Source organism: Biomphalaria glabrata, chromosome 4 (assembly GCF_947242115.1).
Source record: "Biomphalaria glabrata chromosome 4, xgBioGlab47.1, whole genome shotgun sequence".
NCBI classification, from domain to species: domain Eukaryota; kingdom Metazoa; phylum Mollusca; class Gastropoda; family Planorbidae; genus Biomphalaria; species Biomphalaria glabrata.
Genome location: NC_074714.1, coordinates 13153356 through 13175311, shown reverse-complemented (window position 1 = coordinate 13175311; position 21956 = coordinate 13153356). Strand labels below are relative to the sequence as shown.

At 38.7% G+C, this 21956-nt stretch overlaps 1 protein-coding gene across 1 annotated transcript in view; it reads right to left on the bottom strand.

Annotated features, from left to right (window-relative positions):
- The window catches only part of LOC106052901 (protein Wnt-2b-A-like), a 33383-nt gene extending 12950 nt beyond the window's left edge, over positions 1–20433 (bottom strand). The window contains exons 1-5 of the mRNA XM_013208366.2: positions 19696–20433; positions 14947–15105; positions 7784–8019; positions 3926–4203; positions 2863–3127 (exon numbers count right to left, since the gene is read on the bottom strand). Coding sequence (XP_013063820.1) covers positions 2863–3127; positions 3926–4203; positions 7784–8019; positions 14947–15041 — 874 coding nt within the window. The 5' untranslated portion in view covers positions 15042–15105; positions 19696–20433. The remainder of the gene's footprint in view (positions 1–2862; positions 3128–3925; positions 4204–7783; positions 8020–14946; positions 15106–19695) is intronic.
- Between the last annotated feature and the right edge of the window lie 1523 nt (positions 20434–21956).

The following is a 21956-nucleotide window of genomic DNA, read 5'->3' as shown; positions in this document are numbered from 1 at the left end:
GCAGTGTTTAGAGCTAGACTACATCTCGATATAGTGGCAGTGTTTAGAGCTAGACTTTAGCTCGATATACTGGCAGTGTTTAGAGCTAGACTACATCTCGATATAGTGGCAGTGTTTAGAGCTAGACTACATCTCGATATAGTGACAGTGTTTAGAGCTAGACTATATCTCGATATAGTGACAGACTGGCAGTGTTAAGAGCTAGACTATAGCTCGATATACTGGCAGTGTTTAGAGCTAGACTATATCTCGATATAGTGACAGTGTTAAGAGCTAGACTATAGCTCGATATAGTGGCAGTGTTTAGAGCTAGACTACATCTCGATATAGTGACAGTGTTTAGAGCTAGACTATATCTCGATATACTGGCAGTGTTTAGAGGTAGACTACACCTCAATATAGTGACAGTGTTTAGAGGTAGACTACATCTCGATATACTGGCAATGTTTAGAGCTAGACTACATCTCGCTATAGTGACAGACTGGCAGTGTTTAGAGGTAGACTACATCTCGATATACTGGCAGTGTTTAGAGCTAGACTACATCTCGATATACTGGCAGTGTTTAGAGCTAGACTACATCTCGATATACTGGCAGTGTTTAGAGCTAGACTACATCTCGATATAGTGACAGTGTTTAGAGCTAGACTTTAGCTCGATATACTGGCAGTGTTTAGAGCTAGACTACATCTCGATATACTGGCAGTGTTTAGAGCTAGACTACATCTCGGTATACTGGCAGTATTTACAGCTAGACTACATCTCGATATACTGGCAGTGTTTAGAGCTAGACTACATCTCGATATACTGGCAGTGTTTAGAGCTAGACTACATCTCGGTATACTGGCAGTGTTTACAGCTAGACTACATCTCGATATAGTGACAGACTGGCAGTGTTTAGAGGTAGACTACACCTCAATATAGTGACAGTGTTTAGAGGTAGACCATGTCATACTATTAAGATGTCAGAACGCGCCAAACGTAATAACGACAGGTAGCAATCACCAGCCGCCACGCTCCCTCACGTCTGCAGGACACGCAGGTGAGTGTCACTACAGAGGGAAACAGGTGCCTTGTCACTAGACCCTCCTCTCAGAAGCGGGCAACCTCCGCTCGGCTTTATTGGCAAAGGAGTTTGTTTAGAAACATCATGGGGGCTGGCGACTGGCTTGTTTGACATCGGCTTATGGCCACACCTAACAAAGGGAGGCTGCCTGGCGAGCAGGCAAAAGTGCAAGCGCACGGACATAAGAGTCATCTAGAGAAGTGGGGGAGGGGGGCAATGTGAGCAGTGGAGGGAGTGGAGTGCAGACGAGTAAAAGCAGGTTCCGGTGTACTCAAAGACCATGTGGCGTTTTGAAAGTCTATGTTTATGTATTGGATATGAGTTCGTCACTATTGTTTCTAGTGTTCATAGCAAAATCGTTATTATAATTATTTTTACCACGCTTATTTTGAAATGAGTAAAATATAAATTTATATAAATAAAACAAAATTGTTTTGCTACTGTTTGTTTACTCTAAAATCTCACTTTTTACATGCGTTTAGTTTGTAAACACACGCCAATAGTTTGTATGATAATAGATGTTTGCTATTCAATTGTCTATTTTACTTATGGGAAATGGTTGTTTTGATATACAAATGTTATGTTTTTTTCTATTCTGTAGTTTCTGTTTGTGCGTGTGTGTGTGTGTGTGTACGTGAGAGAGAGAGAGAGAGAGAAAGAAAGAGAGAGAGAGAGAGAGAGTCAATATTTACTTTACAAAATGAGCTTAAATATTTTTCACCCGTGATTTCTGTTGAAGTAGAACTACTTGCTCTCCTCTTCTTTCCTCCTTTCTCTCTCTTTCTCTCTCTTTCTCTCTCTCTTTCTCTCTTTCTCTCTTTCTCTCTCTGCTTCTCTCTCTCTTTGTCTTTCTCTCTCTGCTTCTCTCTCTCTCTCTCTTTCTCTCTCTGCTTCTCTCTCTCTCTCTCTCTGCTTCTCACTGAAACCTCCTTTTTGTTTGTTTTTTACCCTGGAAATCGTAATTTCTCTGACATAGACTTTTTACTTGATTTTAAACGACCCGTTTTATAACGCCCCCCCACCCGCCCAAACACACACTTCTTAACCACACTTGCTTTTGGCCCTTTGAATTCTAATAGCACTTTTACTTTTACCAACACTAGAATCAAGTGACATTAAACTATGAACACACAAACAAAAAACTCTTTTATTCCCATGGCAATCAAATCATCGAATACAATCCAACTTCTCATAGAATGTTGGAGTGACATTTGCTAAGAACGTTCTTTTTTCCGTTTGCAAATCGTTATATTGTTTTGTTATGACTACTGTACAAATTGTAGGACAAATTTTCCCAAAGATAATTAAGTCATTATTATTATTATTACAGTTTGAGGGTTAATGATATAAAACACTGTATTGGTTATGCTTGCTCTGCATGTGGTAAAATAAGTAGGTCACAGCTGGGGCTGCGTATCCAAGGGAAATACTGTATTCCTCATTAATCTTCGGACTCAAAGACAAGCCTTATTATGTTATTGTTATTAAACTAACTAAAGATGAGGCCGAGAGTGTGGAAAGATTGCAATAAGAGGCGAAGAGACAGACCTATTGGGGGGAAAGACTATAAGAAAGAATGCAATTAAATTTTAGGAGTGATATTGTTTTTCTTTTTTTTTTCAAATAGAAATTATTCTTGCATCAAAGTGATAAAACAATCTAAACAACATATTAATATACTTATCACTATCTGACAATGAAATGCAGATTTTCAAAGCAATAGTTACGAAGACAAATATTTATTTAAGACAAGCACCACCAACAGGTGAATCGAAGGCAAGGTCAAGGCTATACTCACCTACTTCCGGGTTCTCGAGACAGTAGTCTGGCGAAGACTCCAGGTAGACCAGATCTGACCTGGTAGGTTTCTTGTGGTTCTTATTGGCCACGATCAGGCTGGCCCCGTTCTGCTTCATCATGACTAGCGTGGCCCCGTTGTACCGGGTCTTGAGGTGGGACCCAACCAAGCGGAACTCCTGCATGGCTAACCAGCACGTTCTAATGGTACAGGAACCGCTGACGCCATGGCACTTGCATTCTAGCTTACGGAATTTTTTGATGGCCTGGTAAGGAAATTCAACAGAAAGTTTGTAAAAGAATTATTTTTTTTTAACAAAGACAACTGACAAGAACATTGCGGCACCGTGTCAGTCTGACTTAAGCCAAACATGCTTGCCAAGTAGAGACATACATCTGAAGACATTTTAGAGAAAGTATTTAAGAATTTTAAGCCCCCCAACTTGAATCTTCTTATTGAAATGTAAAATTTACTATTGATCTTATCTTGTATAATACAGACGTTACTTCAAAAACGAAGATGATTACGTCCTACGCCAGTCCTACGCGTCATGCATCTAGTCATGCATGTTAACCAATGACTTAAATTCTGCCAAGTCACTGGTTTTCCTGGCTGGCACAGGCAACCCATTCCATGCTCTAATATCACCAGGGAAGAAGAAGCATTTGTACATATTTGTCCTAGCTTATGGAACGAGGAATGTGCCTTTATCTTTGTGTCTTGATGTTTATAACTGGATGCTTTTTTATTGTTTTATCTATTACAGAAGGACCGTGTTAAATGAATTATTATTGCTAGACACACTCATAGAAATGAGTCTTGAAAAATATTATGTGTAATCAAATTTTAGCGCCTCCGAAACAATCACACACAATTAAAGATACTCACACTACCACACAAAATCACATACATAAACATACAGCCACATAAATACACACACAAACACCCATACAAATGCGCACAATCACACACATCCAAATACAACCACACACACACAACCATACACACAACCACATACACACACCCTATAGCAGACAGACACCCATCTACTTTCCGTACTTACCCTACGTCCTGCCCTGTTGTTGTGTAAGTTCATCATGGCTCGCCCGTCTCTTTGCTTCCCTTCCCTGGCGTCAATGAACATCCGGGTGAAGGTGGTCCCATACTGGACATTGTCCGAGCATCCTCCCCAGTCGAACATGCCCTTCTTGTCCTGGTGGGAGCCCCTTTTGTTGGGGTCGCACGCGCAGTTGCTGAGCTGACCCCTACTGCAGGCCTTGGTGATAGCGTAGACGACCCCAGCAGAAGTGATGGCGTGAATGTAAGCAGTCTCCCGACTTCCTGGACACATAAAGGTCAAAGTTATTTGAAACAGTGCTCACAGAATAATTAGTATTGTTGTAACTCTAGGTTAGGCACTCAACGAATAGGCATGCAACTCAACACAGTGTAACAGGAAATAAATACAGGTGTTTATTCACTAGGACAAACACATAGCATCCTTCAGCTTCCTCAGAGTCTTCCTACTAATTTACCAGTCCTTTAAACAGCAACCCGAATGTGGACCAACGACAGCCTTCCCCGCTTCGCTCCAGGTCCCTTCTACAACCTTCAGGTAGCACCAAAAGCTGGCTTCTTAGTTTCCAAACATTCAGACTCTTCACAATCCCTGATGCAATGTTATTATCTCTCTCCTAGTGTCTTCCTGTTTACGTTCACTAGTGCGCTAGTGCGCACCTCAAGCACTGGTGCAAGGCAGGGTTACAACACTACCCCCACCTTAGTCTTTTCGTCCCGAAAAGAAACATGTTCACGGTTGGCCAGTGCAGGTGGAGGTCGGTCAGTGGGAGTCACAGATTGCATTGATCGTGCTCCCCACAAAGCAATCCACACTGCTCTCTGCAGGTGCCGCTTTCTCCTTCTGCTCCAATTGACCTGCCTTTGGTTAAGGGGAAGTCGTTTTCGTTGTCTGGCCTTTCTCCTAGTTACCACCGACGGCAGACTCATGGCAAGAAGCGATGCAGTGGATGTCATAGCGTAGGTCATCAAGACCATTTGTCTTACACGTTGCTCCAGCAGGCTTTCTCGATGTGCCGTGGGCCCCCAGGAGGCCAAGTTGTCAAATACGGTATAATCTTTAAGCTTGTCTGAAAGACATATCTGTGGGGCACGTTTACAACGTCCTATGTGTCCATCTGCTGTACCACCATCAGCGCTTCTCTTGCTGATACTGGTATCAGGACAAATACTTAGTTGGCAGGTCTTCCGGTGCTCGAATTCTCCCTTTGAGGAGGTCCCGTCATCACAGTTATTTTTCAACGTCTGAGTGTAGGCAGGAATCACGATAGCATGATCAGATCTGTGCTCAGTACTTTCACAACAAATGTTAGGATTCTTGTCGTAGGAGCCAAGCTTGCACGGCTCACTATTACAGTCATAGACAGCGCCACCATCAACGGCGTCTCCGTTGAGTAACGGATTGTTTATACCTGTCGACATGGTAGCCATCTGATCGTCGGTCTTGCTCATCACGGTATCAAACGTATCATCAGTCTTGTTCAGCGAGGTACTGATACCTATCTGTTTAATCATGGTACAGATCTGCTCGTTGACCTCTTTTAGCTGTACCTGGAACGAGTTCATCTGATCTGTCACGGTATTCATGAGCTCTCTGATATCTGGTTGTACTTCGAACAGATACGAGTCCGGATCTTCATCTTCGTCCAGCAAGGCTTGTCGAAGGCGTTCTCTCATTTTTTCTTTGGCACAGAAGATCCTCAGCTCCCTGGCTCGGAGCTCCTCTTTTAACTGTTTACAGCTTAGTTCATCTAGCTTCCTCAGCGTTGTCATTGTTTCCTTTCGTTGAGCTGCCCAAATCCCACTTCTGATACCAATTGTTGTAACTCTAGGTTAGGCACTCAACGAATAGGCATGCAACTCAACACAGTGTAACAGGAAATAAATACAGGTGTTTATTCACTAGGACAAACACATAGCATCCTTCAGCTTCCTCAGAGTCTTCCTACTAATTTACCAGTCCTTTAAACAGCAACCCGAATGTGGACCAACGACAGCCTTCCCCGCTTCGCTCCAGGTCCCTTCTACAACCTTCAGGTAGCACCAAAAGCTGGCTTCTTAGTTTCCAAACATTCAGACTCTTCACAATCCCTGATGCAATGTTATTATCTCTCTCCTAGTGTCTTCCTGTTTACGTTCACTAGTGCGCTAGTGCGCACCTCAAGCACTGGTGCAAGGCAGGGTTACAACAGTATGTTTACTTTTTAAAATAAGAAAAAAAAAAAACAAACCAAGGTTCAGACAAAATATTGTTTTAATTGGATATCGGTATTAGTTTCCCTAAAATGTTTATTTGAACTTGTACAGAAGTCCCTCGGTTTTCGACCATAATTTAATTAACAAATAATGTTATATGATCTAATTGTTTCTTACGTATCAGAAGTGATACCAATGCATATAATGTAAAACTAAAAACATGTAATACTAGTAAGCAAGATCAGAAAATTGCAGGACGTCTTTAGTAAATTAAAGTTACCCGATCAGACCTTATGTTCTATAGGGCAGATGATGTAAAGGTCATCTGTTTCTGTGGCCTACGATGAACGAGTGTGTCATGTGGCCGACACAACGACAAACCGCCTTTACTTTTCCCCCTGGGGCAACTAATGTCAGGCACCCATTATAGCTGGGTGGACTTAGAGGCGCCCAAAGATCACGAAATTAAAAAGCCCAGTGTTCACAAGGATTGTAACCCGGGATCTACGGTTCAGAAGCCAAGCGCTTTACCGCTCAGCCTCCAAACTACTTTATAATTTGTAATTATTTCTCTTTCCAACAAATCAGTCATTCTCATTGTCTTCTTATTCTTCTTCTTTTCGAGTCTTCCATCCTTGCCAGGCTAAATCAAACTGACTCCGTGATGTCAGAGTGAAAAGTTGATCGACCCGCCCAGGATGTTCTAAGAAAAAAAAACTGCTGGTATTTAGAAACATTTTGGACTTTAGTATTTGAATGGAACATCGAATTGTTCAAGTTCAGAATTGTTCAAGTTCAGAATTGTTCAAGTTCAGAATTGTTCAAGTTCAGAATTGTTCAAGTTCAGAATTGTTGGATGAACGAGGTAACACTAAATTCTAATGGGCGCGTGGTGGCTTATGGGTAAAGTGTTTGACCTCCGAACATCTGGATCTCTAGTTTTTAATTCCGGTGAAGACAGTGATTTTGAGCCAAAGAAAAGCCCTTGCCGAAGACAGGCGTGGACGGCACTAAGAGGAATTACATAGACTACCTACGGACAGCGGCTTAACAAAGCATGAGATGTTTTTTTTTTTTAAAAAAAAAAGAAGGTCGAAAATGGGTCGACGTGGTCACGTGAAATACTACACTAATCTTTAATCTTCGAAATCGAAACAATGCATTATTAATCATTCTTCAAAAACTTAATTGGTACTTGAAGTAAAAGTAAAGGCGCTTGGTCGATGTATTAACCGCACGACACCCTCGTTAACCGACACAGAAACAGATGAGCGTTACACCATGATCACCTTTAGATCGCATGGTCTGTAAGGGGAACATTTACCTCACTGTATACTGATCAAACAAATCAATGTATTGTGGATAGAATGTGGGAGGTTGAGAAAATATAAAAATATTAAAACGTCTTTCTTTTCTATCTTTTAAAATAAAATGGTTAAAATGTTTTTAAACTTATTGTTAGATTAAGATAATCTTTACTCGGCCAAGGATTAGTTCGGCTTGAACATTTCCTCACAACAGCGTAAAGACTGAGTCAGCTTCCATGAAGCTCTGAAAAAGTTCGGGACGAAAGCTGCTGAAGAATAGATCTATGCATTCTTTACTTACTATATATTAGCCTCCTTTACGTATAGATCTAATGGCGTACCTCTAAGTATAACTCGCCCGAAAAGGCTGGTGTCCCGCTCGAGAGTGCTGCAGTTCCACCTCTGGTTTCTGAAGTGGTATTGACACTCCTCAATACCGAGTCTGGCGCCTTCACCTAGGGACAACATGACGTCAGGATGGTGACGACATAGCCGCCTCTGGCGCCCTTCTAGACCAGGAATGTTGTCGCACACAACGTTAGCCCCCAAGGAGTGTATGTTGAGCTGGCTGATGAACCTGCAGATAGATGAAGTAAAAGAGAGCTACAGCTGGACCCCCTTTAGATCATTTGTGTCAAACTTCTAGACAGTCTCCAACACTTAGGGTTATCAGACATCTGACGTTCAAAGGTATCTTTCTGTCTACAGTCTACACACTCTGTATTCCTACTGTATTACTTTAACGCGAAGTATTTTTTTTAGCTGTCTCCAATATAAAGGATTATCAGACATTTGCCTTTCAAAGAAGGACAGAAAGATATATTTCAGAAAGGTATCTTTCTGTCTACAGTCTACACACTCTGTATTCCTACTGTATTACTTTAAGGCGAAGTATTTCTTGCGTTGTGGACTTAGTGAAATTGTTAAGTTCATATTAATTCAAAAGTGTTTCGTTTCGACTCAAAACTCTGTTGGACACATCTTCAGAATAAGAGACAGCTATCTCAGTATTGAACGCCTGAATTTCAGTGAACAGTTAACTACATACCATCATGTCTATATTAGCAGGCGCAGAACATGAACTAGTGCTGCATCTAACTAAAATCAAAATCCAGGATACAAATCTAAATGCTAAACCATAAACGACAATCTCAAATGTTAAACCAAGGAAGAAAAAAAGAAAGAATGCATCAGATATAAAACCAGAAGCAAGAAATCTCTCTAATGACGTAAGTAGAGTTAAAAGTAGAAAAATCTAAACTGAAAGTTAAACCAAATTAAGAAAAACTCTCATCTAAAATGTTAAACCAGAGGAAAACTAAATCAAAAATGAAATTAAAATGTAACCTCTAATGCTAAACCAGAAAAAAAGAAATCTCAAATATCAAAAGCTAAACTAAAATGAAGTAAACTCTACTCTAATATGTTCAACTAAAGTACAAAGGCCCTCATCTCAAATATTATATCAGAAATGAGAAAAGTGGAACGTTTCAAACATCAAACAAAGTGGTCTATGGACATGTCAATAAATCTAGTTCGTGGGGGAGTGTGGACTGATGCCCTACATCTGGAGTGACATTGAGATCTTCAGAAATAAAATGAATACCCAGTTAAAAGATAATTTGTAAATGAAAACTAGATATTTGAAAGACATGTCTCAGAGAGACTCTGCTATGGAACCCGACGTTTACAAGACAAGTCTTGTAGGTGTCTTAGGAGAAAAAAAAAACAGGCGATAGATTCAATCATTTTAGCAGGTAATTTCCTAGTCTGTCATTCTGGGGCCTGTCAGGTGATGGAACACTAGAGAAGTCTAGGTGCGGGGGATTGGTAAAGGTAAAAAAAATAAAATGAAGCTGGAACAGACGGATGATGTTGGCGTTTGGTTGTATCTTTCCCAGCGCCCTCCATTCTTGTCTCACAATTGTGGCGATGATATCTGTACTGACAGAGAAGGATGCTGATAGACGGCTAACAATTGTACCTTTTTCTTTTTCGTTCTTTAAGGTGTTACGTCACGCGAGCAAGGTGATTTCAGGTCTTCATCTAACGTCTGCCATCCCTTTACAACTGGCCCATCTAGCCACTCCCTAACTACAGTCTACACCACACCACATAGTCTACCAACCATAACCCAATGTTTTTTCGGGCCCTCTAAAATCGGCCTACCCACCCGCCGTCACCCGAACCGAATCACTTTGTATGTATAATGCAACAGGTCCTTCTCCATCATAGTCCCTTATCTCTGTCACTTATCTGTTTCCTCGTCTGTCTATATTTCCCCTGTTTGTATTCCGCGTTTGTCTGTGTTAGTCTTTTGTTTGTATTAGCGATTTCGTCTGTATTAGCGATTTTGTCTGTATTTCCGATATTTGTCAGATGTGGTCAAATGCAAAGCGGTTACAAACCTAGGTGCCCGTCAGCCATTGTCACAATTTACACGCGTTCAAACACAAGCGCACAAATATACAAAAGTGCCCGGGTTCTCCCAGTGCACAAGACAGCTATGGGAGTCTACTCATCATGTCTTAACATGGTCGAGACGAATGGGAGAGTCGAGGAGAGCAGACTGCAGTGAAAGAATAAATGTGACACTTTGGTTGCAACAAATTGAAAGTAACATTAACATGGAGGCTACCCCACCCGCTCTCCTCTCGGTACGCCATTAAACTCAGACCCAAAAAATATTCAGCACCATTTAAAAACATGTTTGATAGAAAGAGAATGTATCGCCAGAGCCGGCCCTGGGCATTGGCAAACTAGGCTACCGCCTATGGCCTTCAATGGCTGGGGGCCTCGCAGAAGCCTAAAAAAAAATTAAAGAAAAAATGGCGAAGCTTGAATCAGATTCTAAGTTTAATTCTGCGATATTTAAATTTCAGTTATTTGTCTATTTAGAAGGCAAGGGTTTAATAAATAGCGTGATTTTATTTTTCCCTGTTTCTTTCTTTATATATATATATATATATATATATATATATATATATATATATTTATATATATATATATATATATATATATATATATATATGTGTGTTTTATTTGGGGCCACCAAATTCACTTTGCCTAGAGCCTCCAATTATCCAAAGCCGGCCCTGGTATCACGGACACTTCACTCAGTTATTATTGTGATGCTTCGATAATCTGTATATGAATTCGATCTTGAGACTAAGTACTGATAGAGCACCTTTCGTCCTGTTCAACCCCTATCCATTATAGTATGCTATCCAACAGCTCTTTCCCCGGCATATTATTATTGTGACGCGTACATTCCAATAGCTAGAGCCTCGTCTTGTTTAAAACACTAACCCCCATTCCTCTTTTATTTTCTTTGATTAATTTGTTTGATTGCTGCTGTTTGATTGTTGGATCGCCCCCTGTTTGAGTGTTGTACTGTTCTATCAACTGAGTGTCAGATTCTGAGATTCTCCGATAGATTGGCACCCCTCCAAAGGTGTCACTTCCATTTACTCTGGACAGGGGGATTGTGTAAAGATGAACTTAAACAGCCAGTTCATTAGAGCACTGTCTCATCTTTGTTCTTCCTCTGCAAGGACAATGCACGTTTGTGTACGTTTTACCTGGGTTGTTTTTTTTTTATTGATTCGTGTTACTATATTTATCGACATGTACAATATCCATTACCAAAAGTTTTGACATTTACGTGGCGTGCACACCGTTTTCATTTGTGTGTAAACAAGTACACATTTACAAATATCTAAAACAAAATTCAATTTATATTCCTATTTTATAGCACTATCTGTTATCTACATTTTGATTCTTGTTTTGTTTTTTTTAAGCAACGAGGATTTTATATATTTTATGTAGAAATAAATCTCTTTGTGGAAAATTGACTACTTATAAAGAATAAAGTTGCCTTGTGGATTTTATATATTTTATGTAGAAATAAATTGCCTTGTGAATTTTATATATTTTTAAAGAACTAAATTGCCTTGTGGATTGTTTACTTTAAAAAAAAAAAAAGAGAACTAAATGCCTTGTGGGTTACAGAAGTTTTTAAAAGAAATAATGCCGTGTAAAATAAAAAATTTTAGTTTTAAAGATATTTATAAATACATGCGAGAAGAGAATTGGCCAGAACATTGTCCTATGACCAAGTATTGTAAGGAGTCAAAAGGATTAAGAGAAACAAATGTACCACTATTTAGGCTACATATTTGTTTTTAAATATCTAACCATGTTATGTTGTTATAGGCGTTCTAAGATAACTGACCTACATATGCTCATCTTGTCGGGGTTAAAGATTTTTTTTTAAATAAAACATAACGTGTCAGTGAAGTAAAAGTCTAACGTGGCAGTGAGCTTAAAGTCTAACGTGACAGTGAGTTAAAAGTCTAACGTGACCGTGAGTTAAAAGTCTAACGTGACAGTGAATTAAAAGTCTAACGTGACCGTGAGTTAAAAGTCTAACGTGGCAGTGAGTTAAACGTCTAACGTGGCAGTTAAGTAAAAGACTAACGTGACAGTGAAGAAAAAGTCTAACGTTACAGTGAAGTAAAAGTCTAACGTGACAGTGAAGTAAAAGTCTAACGTGACAGTGAAGTAAAAGTCTAACACGGCGGTGAAGTAAAAGTATAACGTGACAGTGAAGTAAAAGTCTAACGTGACAGTGAATTAAAAGTCTAACGTGGCAGTGAATTAAAAGTCTAACGTGGCAGTGAAGTAAAAAATCTAACGTGACAGTAAATTAAAAGTCTAACGTGACAGTAAATTAAAAGTCTAACGTGGCAGTGAAGTAAAAGTCTAACGTGGAAGACAGCTAAACTTATCTACAAAACGATCACTTTTTTTTGTTCGCCTCTTGTCTTCATCTGTATATTTAAAATTCTTTCCTACCCGAACTTGTTTTTTTCCCTCTCTCTTGTGTGCCCCTAGTTTCAGTGCCAGACAACATCTATCAATATATATTACAGGTTATTTACATCTCTATTAGTGTCATTGCCCAAATCATTACTCAAGTGTCATAACCTGTGCTTAGGTTATTTATTTATTTAGCTGGTGTTTTGAATTCTGAGGTCTAGAGTTTTTTTTTTTGGACAATATGGGTCTATCAAAAAAAAAAAAAAGTAAAGTAGCCTTTTCTGACATTGTAGATGATGTTTCTATCGCCTTGACGTTAGGACAGAAAATGTTTCTATGGCTAACGGTTAACAAGAGTGTCGTGTGGCCAGCACAATGACCGACTACTTTTACTTTACCAAACTTATGTCAGATGCCTATCAAAGTTGGATCACATTAGGGGCGTCCTTAAGATTACAAAATTTAAAATCACAATCTTTACCGAGATTCAAACCCGAGCCCCCTTCGATTTGGTAGCTTAGCGTTTTACCACTTATTTATGAAGCCCCCACTAAGAAACCATGCTACTACGTAATGCCATCATTCAGTGTAACGACTCCATGGGTTGTTTTGGGGTCAGCTCAGTGACCAAGCTCAGGTTTTCGAACTGACAGGGTAGACACAGGAAGCCTGATCTTTCCAACATCTTTGGCATAACTGGTTAACGCGCTACCACTTGACCAAATTATCCTGTGGGTAAAATGTTTGCACTAAGATGTCTGTTCAGAAACATTCTCTATAAATTAAACTCATAGTCTCGGGTTCGAAGTCTCGGTTAACTCGACCAGAGAATGTTTCTGATGATATATACCGAGGAGCACATTAAAATCATCGATGGCAGAAGAATGTTTCAGACAATGTTACCGTGATCGCTATTTAAATGCATTTATAAAAAAAAGTTGAAAGACCTGGATTCAAACTTGAGGGTTCGAGCTTCCTTAAGCCAACACACTAACCACTGTACCAGCAAAGCGCTTATGGAAAAAGAAGGTCTATAGTTAGTTATTGTTAGCTTCAAACTTTAAAGCGGAGACCTATTTCACTCTACAAAATTCTTTATCTAGTTCGGTACAAGACAAAATAATTAATTATCAATAGTTAATTGAGTAATTTTTTTTTATTGATTCTTGTTTTATCAGGTAAAGAAAATAATTGTGTGAAATTTCAGCTTGATCCGAGATTGGCTGTCGTAGAAATACTTTTTACCAGACAGAGTGAGTTGATATCAGCTTTGTAATAAAAGATGAGAAGACAACATCCAAGAATGGACGGGCCTGTAATTTACAGATTGTAGTCATGGCCAAGATGATTGGCACATCATGTATGGTGTCCCTACGCTCCTACACAGTAAGGGATAGGTGAAGGTGAGTATGTTGGACATTTCATCCAGTCTTTTTATAATTCTTCATAACAATGTAAAATTAATGGAACACAAAAAAACCATTTTGCCAGCGAGCGTTTAAAGAATAGAAAATTGACCTACTCATTAACGTCGTTAATTTATCTCTCGTTTTGTGCGCATATACACTCTAAATCAATTGATGTACCAAGATATTACGACTTCACTTCCCCAAAGTTTACGCCAACTTAGAAATCCATGTCAAGTTTGTATTTGTAGCATTCATCCAGTACACACAGGAATAGAGAAACAAGAGGGAAAGAGCATACCAAAAAAAAAAAAGCCCGAGTATTTCAAATAGCCCAAAGGTACATCCCAAACTCGACGGCAGTGTCGGTAAATAATTACTGCAAAGGTCAGGCCCGAAATAACTGAGAAATCTGTTGCGGGAAAAAAATCAAGATTTTGAACTTACACTAAATAACACTGACGAATATTTTGAAAAATGTCTTTTTTGTGGTTGTTGTTTTATTATTTATTTATTTAGACATTTAGAAGTTTAGTTTTCAAGCAAAGAAGAGATTTTACATTTATGGCGAAAAAAACTGTAAATAGCTAATTTTTTTTTTTGTGCATCTGGTTTTTGCAGTATGCGAAAGTGTTGAAAAGCTATGTTGGACGCTGATGCAGATCTCGAGAAGAGAATCCTAGTAAAGGAACTAAGATTCTACAGAAAGATCCTAGGTGTCACTAACAAAGACCGCATCACGAATGAAGAGATTAGAAACATGATTGATACAGCAATCTGACCCCCCCCCCATAACCTGCTAACCACTATCAAAGAACGTAAATTAAATCTCTATTGCCACATCACAAGTTCCTCAGGGCTCGAAAGGACTTTCCTTCAGGGAACAGTACCAGGAAAAAGAAGAGGAGGAAGGACAGAGCAAGCGATGGGAAGACACTATCTAAGAATGTACAGGCTGTCAAAGCAAAGGACAGAGAGAAATCGAGAAAGACGGTTGACTGATCTTGTGTGGTGCCCCAACGGTCCCACATACTAAGGGTTAGGTGAAGGTGAAGGCTTGCATAAAAAAGAAAGTTGGCATGCATACGTTCATGTATCCGGTGTACAGAAGATAGGAAGGGGTGTTGATAAGCTATGTGTTTTTTTTTAAAGCATTAGGCCTTTGTGAGAGTTTTTATGCAGTTTTCGTAATGGGGCCTACACTACACTAGGTGTTAATGAGTGTCATTGTTAGAGTTGCTGATTATTTAAAATTACATATAAAAAAAACAACTTACCACCAAGAACCTGACACCTCCACAGATAGAATGATCAAGATGACAACAATTGCGATATGTTTGATAAAAGTTAAATAACAACTGGAAGAGTTCATTCTGCGGGTGGAAGGGGTGAAAGCCTTGCATCTCTTTGGTTGCCTCTGTAAGACCAGTCCATAACTGAAAAAAAAAATAAGAGGGGAAAAAAAGAATTTTAATTCATATTGTTTTTGGTCAATTTTAATCCTTATCTTTCATTTTTTAACTTTGTTAGGCATTGTACTAAGACTTCTTGGGTGCTTTTACCAAAGATCTCCATCTTGGACATACGTAGGTAAGACCGCACTACAAACAGCGATGTCCTTGCGAACGCCTTTATGGACAGTTACGCTGGGCAGGGCATTTATCCCGTATGGGGGACGAACGTTTGCCAAATGCAGACTTTTTTTTTGGTGAACTGAAAGGTACCCCACGGAAACGCTTTAAAAACCAGCTTAGATTTAGACAACATGGAAGAGAGTACCTGGCTGCAGGCGGCTTCAGAACGAGACAGCTGGAGGTCACTTACAAAGTCCGCTGGATACACATTGAGGCTAAAAGAAAATCCAAAGCCAAGGACGGACGTAGAAAGCGAAAAGAAAATCTAAGTTGACTACCGGCGAAAAATGGTTAAGTCTGCATTGCATATGGCGAAATATGTAGGTCGCAGCTGGGGCTGCGCAACAACAAAGATAAGCAAAATCTCATCGTTTCATTAATGGAGACCTTGTCATTGTGTCATCATTGGATACCATGACATCGTGTCATCATTGCAGACTATGTCATTGTTACATCATTGCAGACCGTGTCATTGTTACATCATTGCAGACCGTGTCATTGTTACATCATTGCAGACTATGTCATTGTTACATCATTGCAGACCGTGTCATTGTTACATCATTGCAGACCATGTCATTGTTACATCATTGCAGACCATGTCATTGTTACATCATTGCAGACCATGTCATCGTAACGGCATTGGAGACATTGCCATCTCATCTGTCATCATTGAAGCTCTTGCCATCGTGTCATCATTACAGACAATGTCATTGTGACATCATTCTAGACCATGTCATCGTGTCATCATTGGAGATTATGCCATCATGTCATCATTGCAGACAATGTCATTATGACATCACTGAAGACCATGTCATCGTGTAATTATTGCAATAATTATTAAACGAACGAAATATATTCGGAATCTTTCTCATTCATAATTTTTTTGTTATAAACTAATAGTTATTACCCCATCAGCTTTTGTATTTGTATCCCAATATACCAAAACAAAAACTGAAGAAAAAAAACTATGTATAAATATGTACTTTGTACTATTAGTACAAAAAAAAATTATTGCCTATTTTAAACTGATTTAAAACAAAAACTACCTTTGTTTATCTATTAAGTAAAAAAAACCCACAACAACTGATATTTCAAAATAAGATTACAAGATAAGATAAAACTAAAACCCATCATGGGACTCAAATATCAATTAATGATGAACTTAATTTATGCATTCGGTTGTCTAACTCACCAGCCACAACTGATAAATAGAGCTATGAGCAGTATGACTGTTTAGCACTATAATGCATCTCATTACATCAATAGAGTACAACTAACAAAATAGGTGAGCCCATCACGACCGAGATATATCTGTTTCAACACTAGACAAGGGCACTGGCTATGTCAGGACTGATAGATGGGGAGATCTATCCTTATAAATGTGTCAAACTACTATCAAGATGACTGCAAACAGATGTGTGCAACAGACAGCATGGAAATGAGTGCCAGAATCTGTTCAAAGAATATTATGTGTTTGATTAATAGAAAAAATATGGAACAATACTATAAATGTGGCTATCATTATTAAAAAACAAACATTTGTTGATGCTATAAAAACATATCTATTGACATATATATGGTCAATTATTAAAAATTCGTATTGGCGTTTATAAGGTAGTGTGTGTTGATAATTATTTAAAAACTATGTGTGGAATATTAATAGATTATTTTTTCAAACTAAATGATTTTTTAAGGTATTTCATTTTATCCAACTATAGCCTCATCTGGCATGTGATATTGGTGTTTGATTTCACCCTTTTTATGCATCTAAAAGTGTAGCACCTTAGTATCTATAGTCTCTGACAACAGTCTTCTAGTTCTCATCGCTTTGTCAGTTTGCCAATATCCTATGGTATTTATTTCGATACATTGTTCAGACTAACTACAGATTTTAGTTAGAGTGAAAATCAATTGTAAGTTTTGTTTTTGTATAACACAATGAAAGTAGAAGTGTAACTTCGTTGCAGGGGCGTAGCTAGGAATTCGCCATCATTTGGGGGCCCGGGGGCCTTGACCTCTTTGGAGGCCCCTGCATTTTGAGTAATATTTAATATTGATTGTAAAAAAAAAAACACTCATTTTCGAATTTCCCCCCTCCTCCCCCCACCCTAGCTACGCCGCTGCTTTGTTGTTAAAGGTCTTCTAAGCCGGACATTCCTCGTGTATTTGGGAGTATATTCTTCTTCTTTCTTCTTCGTTCTTATTTTACATGTCGGAGGGTTCAGGTCAGTAATCCTATATCTGAGTCTACTCTGAGATGAACTGTAAAATGTTTTGTTTTACATGTTTCGGATGTTCCTTCAGAGTTGAAGATAGTTTACCTCAATCTACAATCAATCTACAATCAATCTACAATCAATATAAAAATTTAAACTAAAAAAATATTACAGCAGAAAATTGTATTCCTGTACACGTGTTTCAGATATGGCTTGAATAGTTGTTCCATGAACCATTGGAACAATTAACTAGTAGACCTACACATGAATTAGTTCTAAGTAAATGGAAAAGAAACAAGGTTACAAAGACAGTTTGTGTGGAAACACAAACTCAAAATCGGCTCCCGAAGTGGTCCACCCAGGCAGGTAAAAAAAGCAGGTTTCAATATTTTCAGAAAGAACATCAGAATGAAATTCTATCAAAGGCGAATGACAGAAGAATGGAGAAAGAAGCTTGACAGATCTTGTGTGGTGCCCCGAAGGTACAGCAGACAAGAGATAGGTGATAAGTGATTGTGAAGTTAGATGTGAACCTAGCCTAACTGATTTCTTATTATGATTATCTTATTGGTCTAATTGTTTTGTAAAGAGTCAATCGCTTATTAAAAGCCTCAAAAAAAAAAAAAAAACATTTCCGAAAACAAAATTAAAAAAAAAAAATTTTAGTTAAGAGTTGCGTAGACTTCGTGCTGTCTCCTCAGTTCACGCGATAATATGAAAAACTACTTATTAATTGTTGTTTTACATTATGTTTCACTTATATGCATACTAAATAGATTTTTCTCTCTTTAAAAAATAAAAGTAAACATTTTTTTTGTAAATGTTATAGTTAGTATGATATGACTTACTTAACTTAACAATGGCATTGTAAAAAAAAATTTTGACAAAAAATCTAAAACCGTTTGCATAGATGTGTTAAAGTATGATAAGTAGTCATCTCCCTTACTAAATAGCCTCAGTGTTTGTTACTGTTAAAGGGGATAGTTGTAAAAATAGTGTAGGCCCTATTTTAATGAAAAAACTACTTGCATACTTGATTTTAAAAATTAGAATTTTTGCTTTCAGAAATATGGTCTAAAATATTATAACGTCGGATTTTCCCTATCTTCTCTAGTTTACGAGATCTAAACGGGACGGACGGACAGACAAACCACACAAAACTAATAGCGTCTTTTCCCCGAAAGCCGCTAAAAATGATTTTATTAGCTCTTCTAGGTAAAGAATAAAAAAAAGTTATAACATTATGAACTTTGAACTGATCTACATTCTGACTCTAACTTGAAACAAAGATACCAAGATCAACTATTAAATGATCACTGGTCAAGTTTGTCTGAAGTGTACCACAATATTTTAAAAAGAGTGGATGTTATTTTACTTCTGTTTCCTACAACTTATTGATGAGAAGGATTTTTGTTCATTTTTTTTGCCACAAAGTCAAAGTATAAATCTAGAGATAAGGGGGCTTGATGTCCCACCAGATAGTGGAGTTGAGCTGATCAAAAGCATGTCTGATATCAAGAAGTTAAGCTCGTCATGAGCACAACGTCACTAAAGTCATTGCACTTTAATTTTTTATAATGTTTATGTCTGTATACTTCATTCTGGCTTTCTACTTAAAAATAATATTTTAAAAATATATATAAATTTAGAATGCTGTTCAGGTATTCTTATTTTTTATTTAAACGCATGGGAAATAATCCGACCTAAGAAAACAAGGGAAAGGTTCAATAGATTTTTCGAAAATGGGACGTGTTCCATAAAATAATATTTTGGAAAACTGTGTCATAGTAGTTGTTACTTTTAACTTAAAAATTAGAACTTTTAGTGCGACCGCGAACATATAATTAGTAATTCTAGACAGATACAAACTCAAAGAGTGTATGTACTGAATACCAACACAAGCAAAAGTCTGTCACACACGACATTAGAGGTGCCTAGATTTTTCAAGAAATCAGTTTCGTTCCATAACCTTTTGAAAAGGTGTGTGAAAAGTATCACTTACGCTAGATAAAACACAAATACATGATATGTCACAGGGTCTACTTTGTTTCTGCGCTCGAGGATGTGTACATGTGTGTTCGTCTTCGTTTTTTTTTTACTTCTGTTTAATTGGTGTTCAAACACAGCTGACCGACTCAAAGTTCACATAGGCCGAAAAAAAAAAAGAAACACTTACTTTTTAAAGGAACATCAAGGGCCGGCAACTCTCCTTCCTTCCGTGTTCTTTATACGATCATGGCCTTGAAAATATACTTTTGAAAAAAAAAATCCCATACACTAAAATGTGTATCAATGCAGAAAGATCTCTATAGTAGCGTCTTTTCAACTTTGAAAACGTAGTATCCCCTTTTAAAAATAAAGCCGTGCACAAGTTCAAAATTGTCTGGTTTCAACAGAAGTTATCGGTCCTGTAAGGACTATTGTATTTTTCTGTTCGTCTCCCTTTTCTCCTGTCTATTATAGTATCTGACACGGGGGAGAGACTGAGGGTGTAAATATTACAGGAGCAGATGATAGAAAGTAGAACACACGTGAGCTCAGTCCACGCGCCGCCACAGACAAACAAAATTCATTACTTTCTTAGAACAAAAAAAAAGTTTCGTGCCATTTTGTTTTGTTGGTGTGTAAATTAGAACAAAAGATCGATATCTAGATCTATATTCTTGTCTTCTTTCTTAACATTACTTTAAATTGTAACGAGATAGTCCTGCGGTAAAAACACCATGTTTAAAAAAAAAACAAAAACATAACACATTCGTAATAAAATCGCGAAATGGATTTTAGGAAAGTAGCGAAAGTTTTCTATCGATGACGTAATATCCAAAAATAGTCTAGAACGTGTTTGTTCTCATCAAAGTTGAGGCCCAGTTTTAGATGTAGATTTGACGTCCACTGTCATCGCTGGCAAGCTATCCACTGACACGGAGACGATCACTGATATGACACCTTGAACAATATTGCTATAACTTAGCCAAATAACCTCAACGAAAGGATTATAAAATAACAAAATAGAATGTTTAATAACTAAATAGGGAACTAGATCTAGAATCACAGCACAAGCGTCGTTTTCATCTCTAATCATCGGCCATCTTGACTTCTTCTCTTATTTCATGTCTCTGTCCTGTGTCTCATGGTGCGCAGTCTCACACCTAATGACAACGTGCAATGTAGAGTCATAACACTGCCCCCTCCTTAAAACTGTTCGTCTCGAACAAAGTTTGCCCCGCCATGATAACTATGAAGCCGATCCACGTGAACAACCTTGAAGCTAGACCGTGGAGTCTTCTGAATTCGGTAGACCACATCGTTGATCCTTTTAACGACACGAAAGGGACCTTCCCAGTCTCTTTGGAGTTTTGGGGATCTACCTTTTCTTCTCTGGGGGTTATATAGCCATACCAGATCGTTTTCCTGAAACCCCGAGGTATTTGCACGTCTATCGTATCTAGTCTTCATTAGATCGCAGTTATTCTTCATTGTCCCACGAGCCAGAGCATGGGTTTCCTCCAGACGCCGTCCAAGATCGTTGACATACTCAGTAGCAAGGACTGGTGTGTCTCTCGGAAGTCCAAATAGCAGATCACTTGGTAAACGAAGTTCCCGGCCGAACAACATCTTTGCAGGGGTATATGTAGTAGAGCAATGGATGGAACTCCTGTAGGACATCAGGAACACTGGAATGTATGCATCCCAGTTGTCCTGTCGATCATCGGTGACCTTCGACAAGTATTGTTCTAAGGTACGATTGAACCGCTCTACCATTCCATCTGACTGCGGGTGTAGTGGTGTAGTGCGAGTTTTATTGATGCCAAGCACCCGGCACATTTCCTGAAATACTCTAGATTCAAAGTTCCTGCCTTGATCGGAGTGTAGCTCCATAGGGACACCAAATCGACTGATCCAGTTCTCAACAAGCGTTTCTGCTACCGTTGTTGCTTCTTGGTTCGGTATTGCATACGCCTCCGGCCATTTAGTGAAGTAATCAATAGTTACCAATATGTACTTATTTCCTCGTCTAGTTTCAGGAAATGGCCCTGCCACATCAATTGCAATCCTTTCAAACGGAACTCCAACCATGTATTGTTGCATTTGTCCCCTTGTTTTGCGTGGAGGGCCCTTTGCGGCTGTACAGACGTTGCATCCCCGGCACCATTCCTCTATATCCTCTCTGTATCTGAACCAGTAGAATTTCCGGCGAACCTTATCGAGGGTCTTATTAACACCCAAATGAGACCCACTGGTACCATTGTGAATTTCCTGCAGCACCTCAGACACTCTGCTTTTTGGTAATATAAGCTGAAAACGCCTCGATGTGCCGTCAACGGATTCCCAGACCCTTCTTAGGACACCATTAATGATGGTTATTGAGTCCCATTGCGCCCAGTACGCTTTCGTGGCAGCCCCTTTTTCAGAGATGTGCTGCCACTCGGGCCGTTG